Genomic DNA, 8,453 nt, shown 5'->3' with positions numbered 1-8,453 from the left:
ATGATGGGTGAAGGTTACGAAGATCACACAAAATACTTCCATTCAATTGAAAATGGTAGGAGAAGATAAAATTAACTTCATGTCACTTTTAGAAACAGCCATGGGGAAAACTTATAAGAACTGGATGAGAGAAAATTCTTCTTTATACCTGTCAAATGAGCTTGAAGGTTTCTTGATATTACAACATTTTTATATATTTGAGTTTGTGTTGCAATCAAAGGAATGGGGAAAAAGATATAAGCCCAAGCCCCAACACTTTTAATGTTGAATTTTTATTCTCAATGTGGAATGTATTGGGGTAAGATGTATTCTCCTTATTTGATACTTCTATAAGGAGCCATCACTGATGAGTGATTTGAATCACTTCTATTGGACTTTGATCCGTAAAGTGGAAGGTTCGTGTAGGGCTATGGAATTTAGATCTATTGTCAAGGAGGGCAAATGAAATTATTATAGGTTATTTTCTTCTGTGCCATGGAATTCTTGAACTAGTGCAACAAAAAAAAAACTAACAAAAGGAGTAGAAATTGTAGTAATCGATCTACCCTCAATCTTTTCATAACAAAGGAGTTGTCTTGGCTAATAATCAAGAGGGGGCAATGGCTTCGATGCAAGAAGGGGCTGTGGTAAGGTAATTCATTGTCTCCTTGCTTATCCATTTTATTAACTGATATTTGCATCAAATTTTAGAGCTGATTGAGCGGTCACAAGGAAGTGTATGCATCAAGATTTTCAAATCCATTAATTTGTGGATAGCACTATCCTCTTACCATGAGCAAATTAGGACTCCGTTCGCAACTTAAAGATCATATTGGCTGCCTTTTCGCATTACAATGAACTTAGAATCAACGTAACCTTTCAAAGTTTTCATTCTCCTAGGAGGCAAAGATAAAGAGAATGGTGATAGTTAGCACAACTCTTCGAATTCCCACTTGTGGATCTTCAAACAATCAAATACTTGAGCCTTTAGCTAGGCTTTGGCAAACCACAGAACAAAATGTTGGGATTCACTATTAGCAAAGGTCCAAAAGTGATTTAAGATCTGCAAGAGGGGATAATTCTATTATTCAAACTTGGATTTACACAAATTAGACTTCCAGATGTGATATAATATTCAGAAGCTCAAAATGTAAATGTGAAATCCGTGCTCTCAAGGTGGAAAGACCAAATATTTGTTATGGATTTGAAGAGCTAAGTCTGAAGAAAAAGCTCTTGTTGTCCATGTGCTGGAATGAAAATAGCAGATAATTTATCTGTTAATTAATTGGCTAGCTGCATATTGTAATGACATTTTTATTGAATCTATATTGGAAATCACAGCTGACAAGGGGTGGAATCCTGCAGACATTGGCACAATATTGCAGACTGGTATTAGCAATGTCCATGAAAACAAATCAGTGAGCAAACTTAACAAGCTACAAGAGCATGGATTTTTTGGACTGAACAATAACACTTCGATAATTGCCTCAGTTCTTGAATGGACCAAGGTAGTCCTCGGGCCATGGTGTCGCGGTAGAATATTCAAGTTGTCACACAGGTATCCGTGGTTCAAACCCCAACTACGACGTATTTACAAAAAAATTTCCTTCAAATAGGGGGTGTAACCAAAGAATGTTGGACTTCTAGGCTGACTGCTGCATGCACTTCTTAATTTATCCTGAACCGATCACTAGAGATAATCAATGAGATTAACTGAGATTATTTTTATTTTTATTTTTTGGAATGGACCAAGGTAGGCAGTAGTCTAATACTGCATTTGAGATTTCTCTCATCTTTATGAAGTATTTTTTATAAGTTGTGGATACTCTTCGTTGTGCCAGCTGCTTTTGTCATCCACCCACTTACCCACTTGAGTCGAGTAGGCTTTGGAAAAAGATGGATAACAGAAGCCAATGGTTGAAACACTAAATAGTGCCAGCTCCTCACTTACTTTTTCGATTTTTAACAATTTCACTTAATATGAAGGAAAAAGTGAGTTTAAGGTGCTCCATAAACCTGATCATGTTGTGCAAACTTTGATCATCTGTAAGTTCTCTTGAACCTTCATTTCCAGAGGGGAGAGTTCTAGTGGCCACTCTCTTGATGATGGTCTAAAGTCGGCACATACATTTATTTGCCTTTAATTTTTTTTCTTTTGTACTTTTGTCAGGATGGTTTTTCTACACTATCTTATCTTTCCACTCTCTTTTATGGACACATGTTTGTGAGTGCTTTTCAACAAAGGCCAGAATCCCAGACCATAAAACTAGTGAGAACAGCAACAATGAATCATATCTAGCTAGTGTCCATATGATAATGCACTAGTGGACCTTTTAGAAAACGGGTGACATTCCCAACTAAAATGTCTCAAATACCCTGTTAAACCTCTACCCTATATAAGGAAGAACCACTTAATTCAGTTTCACTCAACTTCCCTGTGATCAGCCATGGAGGGTTCCAGGAGACTTGTTCCAGCCATTCTCCTACTCTTTCTGCTTCTGACCTCCTCTGGTTATTTTCTCTACTGATTCAATTATATATCTTCATATTTGAAACTTGTTGAGTAAGAATAAAGTGCTTATGTACTTGGTATACATTTTTGCTGTGTGTGGAAGGAATTGGGATGAAAGAGGTAGAGGCGAGGACATGCGAATCGGCGAGCCATAAGTTTAAGGGGCTCTGCATCAGGGCCAGCAACTGTGCCAATGTTTGCAAGACTGAAGGTTTCTATGGAGGGCATTGCCACGGCTTCCGCCGCCGGTGTTTATGCACCAAGCATTGTTAGTTGAGGACTATCATGGAGGAGGTGGTTAGGTTGTGTTTTGCCACTTGTTTTCTGGTCATTTTGTGAAATAATCTGGGTTGATACACTGAGTTTGTCCTAGGCCTGTGGTTTATCTATGTCCATTTTCTATAACTTGATGATGAATTGTGTTGAATAACAATAACACTCTGTGCAAAACTCATAAAATTACTTAGTTAAAAAAAATTTTGAACTGTCAAAGTCAAAACAAACCCAATGGATCAAAATAGATTAAGCTAGGCAAACAAACTGAGACGAGCAAACTCGACAAATTAGATGAAGGTCGAGTCTTCGAGAGACCTGACCTAGTTGAACTAAGTAGCCTACTCAGACTAGGTACATTCGGCTAAACAAACCTATAGTGCCAAAAAAGAAAGTGCATATACCAGAAGGCCAAAATAGCTGAGCCTAGCAAACCAAAGGAACTGACTGGTTGAGAGACAAATAGATACGCCAAACAAATGACACAAAATGGATACACTAAGTGAACCATAATTTTAGTTAGAGTGGATCCTTATATACTATTTATAATATTACAACAAAGTTAACACAATTATGAAAAGTTTCCATCTATTTTATACTCTAAATCAAATTCAAAAATACATGTTTTTATTTCATTCCCCAACTCAGATTCCCTACAAGTAATTATTCTATTCACTATAAATATCAATTTCATTGCATGAATCAAACTTACTATTAGCACTTTGACTTTGAAGAAAATATATTCGATAAGAACTCCACCCTGAACATAAACATCAAGAACAGCGAACCCCATAAAATCCACCACGTTTATGCTCAAAACTTTAAAAATTCTTCAGCAAACAGTAATAACATCTTAATCTGCAAACAGCAATCTAGTAATTATCAGTGTTCACGACAATATATTTTAAGGAGATTTGTGCTACTGGAAAATACAACACACAGCAAAGCTCAAACTTCATATCATCATCGTAATAACAAGTTTTGAGCTGACAAGTACTTGCCAAATACAACTAGTAGAACAGAGTAAACCGATGGGACGTCCTAATTATCTTGGTTGCATACGATCAATCATCACATGAGCACAACCTCGAAATCTGTATAAGAGAAAGATGGAAAGTTAATTTAGTAAAAATTGATATAAAAAGGCATCTTCTTCAAAGGAAAAGTAACTGATAAAGCATACGTAATTTCTCAAGAACAACCCAAAAACAGTTCATGTTCTAACTGATCAAACAAATTTCACACTGAGCACCAGAAATGAGATTCAATCTGCAACGCCTAATTTAATTTGACATAATGAGTTTAAGTTGATAAAGAAGCTTTATAAGTTTAAAGAAGATATCCTAATTTACTCCCACATGATAAGCTATGAGCTAATAAAGTAACTTTATAAGTTTAGATGATTCAGGACGGTAGTTGAGTCTAACAATGCTTTATCAATTCTCTTATCTGAGGGTGAGGGTGTCCTGAAACAAACAAAACCCACATAGTTGACAAACCGATACAACTTGAGATGTAGTTCATTCAAATGATAACTTCTTGTGGTCTTCTCCATGTTTCTCTAGTAACATGATCCATCACTTGCATGTCATGAAGTTCACATACCACGAGTAAAAGAGGCTACTAACACCACGTTGATTCCCTAAAAAATGATGGATCCTACAAGTAATGAATGTGTTGCAAAGGAAAAAATTATGGTGGGCAGATAGCCACCCCATTCCACCCTATGAATTTGAATTGAAAAATAATACATTCCCCATGAATTCAATTTAAATAGAATCAATATTTCTATGGTTGATCACACAAATGAACTCATAATAGAAATATTTCCTAATTGTAGTTCCACTATCATTTCATTCCTATCCTCCACTACTCGTCACAATTTCTTAAATTCCTAAAGGGAATTGTCCTAAGATCTACAAAGTTCATAGTAAGTAATGCAGCACCAGGACAGAAGATAAAGCCATGTGCCTCCATTGGCATCTCATTTATTGCGTGCCTCCACTGACATCTCTCATCAAAGGAAAGATTGTAGAACAACCAAAATTTTATCAAATTCATAATATTAAAAAGCCTAAATCAAAATAAACTTCTGAATGACCAAAACAAACATGAAAAGGAATAATGCTACCTAAAGTACTTATTCAAACTTGTAAACAAATAACCTATTTTCTAAATAACTTATTCCCTAAAATAACAATACAAATTTACCTATTCTCAAGAGTAAAATCTTACACCTTGTAAAATTTAAACTTTCTAATTTGAAACTACCAAAGTAAAAACTTCCTAAGTAATTCACAGCATTCACAATTCAATTCCAAAGGAGCTGGTAGCATCTTCAATTTGTAATTCAGGCATCCTTTTGAATGAGTTAGAAATTGACATCCAAACTGTCGGGTTTTAATGAATGACAAGTTAAATTAGGCTTTGTTGTGATCTAACCACTTGATTAACTGTGCAGGAAATCCAGCTAGGTCGACGGACTGATCGGATAGCTAATACGAAATCCAGCTAGGTCGACAACTCGACCGGATAGCTGGCACGAAGTCTAGACAAGTCGATGAACTGATCGGATGTCTGGCAAACTGGTGAGTTAAGGTAAATCACGAGAGACGAGTGACCAAGTGAGGACGCGTCCCGGTTGAAGGGGCAGTAGGCGTCAGTCCAGTTTAGGTCCATTTGAGATCCCTAAGCTAAGACCTAAGCTGAGACCTTAACTAGTTCCTGGTCCTGGAAGGACAGAAACTAATTACTACTCTGTATTATTATTAAATTGTCCTAATACTTGTTTTGCAAGATATTTTTGGACTAACATTATTTTGCAGGGCAACAAGAAGAAAATTACCTTCGGATGAACAGTGTCCGAAGACGCCTTCAAGCTGTGAAGGTGCCTTCGTACTGTTCATAGAAGGCGTCTTCTATGACTGCGCCTTCCACAGGATAAAATTTTAACATCGCAGCGGATAAGTGCCGGGCTGTTCGGGATCAAACTTGCCTCATTAAAGGCGCCTTCCATGACTATGGAAGGTGCCTTCCATGTTCTATTTAAGGCTGCTCGCCCAAAGCTTCTAAAACAACTGATATACAAGCTTCTACGCATCTGATTGAGGTTCCGGCCTATTGCTATGACCATGCTACGACGCTGTTGCGCTCGACTACTACCGAGGAACCAATCGACACCGAGCTAAAGCTAACAATCTTCGAAGGTGTTGGGTAATGAGCTGTAATTAAGTTTTAATTATTTGAAATAGGACAAGTGCAAAGTGTTGCACTTGTTCCTTTTTTCTCTGTACCTGATTCTCTCTTCCGGAGGTACCGGAAGAGATTTATAGCGATTTACCCATCGTTAGGTCCGCGGGACCTGGGTCTTGGAGTAGGAGTCGCCGAAAGCTCCGAACCAAGTAAAAATGTCCGTCACGTGCGTCTCGATCCAACAAGTGGTATCAGAGCAGGTTTTGCTCTGATTTGGTGCAACCACAATCATGCCGGGGGAATTGCCTTTTTTTTTTTTGTTCTATCTGAATTGGTAAAACTTTATCTATTCAGATAATTATTTTCGTTCGATTTTAATTTGAGATTGATGCAACACCTCTCAAATTTTTCTACATTTTATTTATCTCAAACACTTCTAATTCAAGACTAAGTCTTGGTACCTCATTTTAGTTTTTCTTTCTATAGTTGTAAAATGGCACAACTTGAAGGGTACAACACCGTTCGTCCTCCCCTATTCAACGGTGACGACTTCCCCTACTGGAAGAAGCGGATGGAGGTGTACCTGAAGACCGCCCTTCGACCAGTGATTCAACATCACCAGAGGCTACAAAGCTCCCGTCGGCAACGCCGGAGGACTTGGAACATTAGAATCCAGAAATGAAGAAAAAAACGTAGATCGACTTCAAAGCTCTCAACACAATTCAGTGCGGACTAACGAAAGAAGAGCTGAACCGCGTCGGCCCACACGAAAACGCAAAGGAACTTTGGGACAAGTCATAGAACTGCACGAGGAAACCAATGACGCTAAGGTAACAGAGAGATTTATTTTTAAATAAATTGTTTAATGTCAAAATGTAGGAAGGTGAGACTGTCCGTCAACTGCACGCGAGGATAAAGAACATCCTCAACGGACTCCACATAATCGGCCACCAATTAGAGAACCGGGATCTGATAAGGCATGCCTTAAACACATTTCCTCGAAACGCACTCGGGGCATCCATCGTCGATGGCTATAAGATTTCGAGGAACTTGTCAAAGTTAAAACAAGATGAATTATTCTGTGAATTAGAACTGCACGAACAGACTAATGCCAAATTCAAGAAAGGTCTTGCTCTTATTGCAAGGTCATCAAAAGACAAGTCCAATCCAAACCGGAACCTGAAGTCGAGTTTGACCCAGACTCAGATGATGAACACTTAGTGAACTTGGTAAGAAAAATATTTACTAGGAAAAAAAGAATTTCAGCAAACAAGACCTGCAGAAGATCAACTCCACCTCCAACTCCAACAACAAGAACGTGACCTGCTTCAGATGCAATAAGAAGGGATACTACAAGATCGACTGCCCGAATCTGAAAAAGAAGAAGGCTCTTAAAGCAACGTGGGACGAATCGGTAGGGGAAGATTCAGACAACTAAGAAACGAAGCATTCCAACTACCTCGCACTGATGGTGTACGGACCAGAATAAGAAAGTGAATCGAAAGACGGGTCCGAGCCCGAGTCGAGCCACGAGTCCATACTTGTTTCCAAAGGTTCCGATGAGGTATACTTTAGTTTAAATAAAAAAAATTTTAAAATCATTGCATGCTTAAATAGGAAATTAACTATTTATGAAAATCAAAATAAAGCTTGGGTTCCGAAAACGTGTCTAACCACACAAGTAGGACTCAATCAATATTACATACCTAAAGATAAAAATTATTATATAAATCAAAAGACTCTCCTTAAACTCTAAAGTCAATTCTTCAAAAATAAATACAAAACAAAAGAAAAACCTTAAGTTAACCTTAAGTTATTTAAACTTAACTTAAATAAATACAATATAAACAAAAATTATAATCAAGTATACTATAAAAGTAATCGACATAAATCCAAAACTTAAAATGTTTAAAAATTCAGGAGGAGACTCCAAATTAGTTGGCACCTCCAAAACAATAACTTACCCATAATTAGGATAAACTAAAATAAGGACAATAGTTTAACTTGACAAAAGTACTGGTGAAGTTTTAGATGATAGTATGTTAGGGAAACTATGTCTATGCATGTCTAGGAAAATATGGCTTCGACCTGGTGCATTTGAGTTAGTGGAACTAACTGAAGCTACCCCTTACGGATCCTAACTAGTTAGACCAAGGTTTTGTATTAAGTTCAGTGGATAGGACAATTTGGAAAACCTCGAAGGCATGGTTATTCTAATGATATCCAAGTGACTCACCATAACCCAGAAGTTTATCCAAAAAATATCTATTTGTTGAACCCAAATCTAAACTTGAATCTAACACAAAATTAAACTCAACCCTAAAATTAAACTTAATTCATCTCACAAAATCATAGGATTCTCTGATTGAAAATATAGATCGGATGAAATGACTAAGGAACTTAAAATTGAAAATCAAATGATAATTTATCAATTAAAATTTAAAATTTAAAATTAAACTTAAAATTAAAAAAAAAATTTAAAAATAAGCTCAAATTT

General features: G+C 36.9%; 2 protein-coding genes across 2 annotated transcripts in view; one reads left to right on the top strand and one right to left on the bottom strand.

Moving 5' to 3' along the window:
- Positions 1 to 2,409: 2,409 nt before the first annotated feature.
- LOC121977446 (defensin-like protein 2) lies at positions 2,410 to 2,924 on the top strand. Its single transcript, XM_042530017.1, has 2 exons — positions 2,410 to 2,490; positions 2,595 to 2,924. Exons 1-2 carry the CDS (start codon positions 2,427 to 2,429, stop codon positions 2,762 to 2,764), a joined length of 234 nt encoding a protein of 77 aa, XP_042385951.1. The 5' UTR covers positions 2,410 to 2,426; the 3' UTR covers positions 2,765 to 2,924.
- A 660-nt stretch (positions 2,925 to 3,584) lies between these two features.
- LOC121974837 (auxin response factor 12-like) overlaps positions 3,585 to 8,453 on the bottom strand; it is a 42,305-nt gene continuing 37,436 nt past the window's right edge. The window contains exon 16 of the mRNA XM_042526096.1: positions 3,585 to 3,858. The gene's annotated coding sequence lies outside the window, so the exon portion shown is untranslated. The remainder of the gene's footprint in view (positions 3,859 to 8,453) is intronic.

This window comes from Zingiber officinale, chromosome 4B, assembly GCF_018446385.1.
Source record: "Zingiber officinale cultivar Zhangliang chromosome 4B, Zo_v1.1, whole genome shotgun sequence".
Taxonomy (NCBI): Eukaryota; Viridiplantae; Streptophyta; class Magnoliopsida; order Zingiberales; family Zingiberaceae; genus Zingiber; species Zingiber officinale.
The sequence above is the reverse complement of the archived record's forward strand: the minus strand, read 5'-3'. Positions and strand labels throughout refer to the sequence as shown.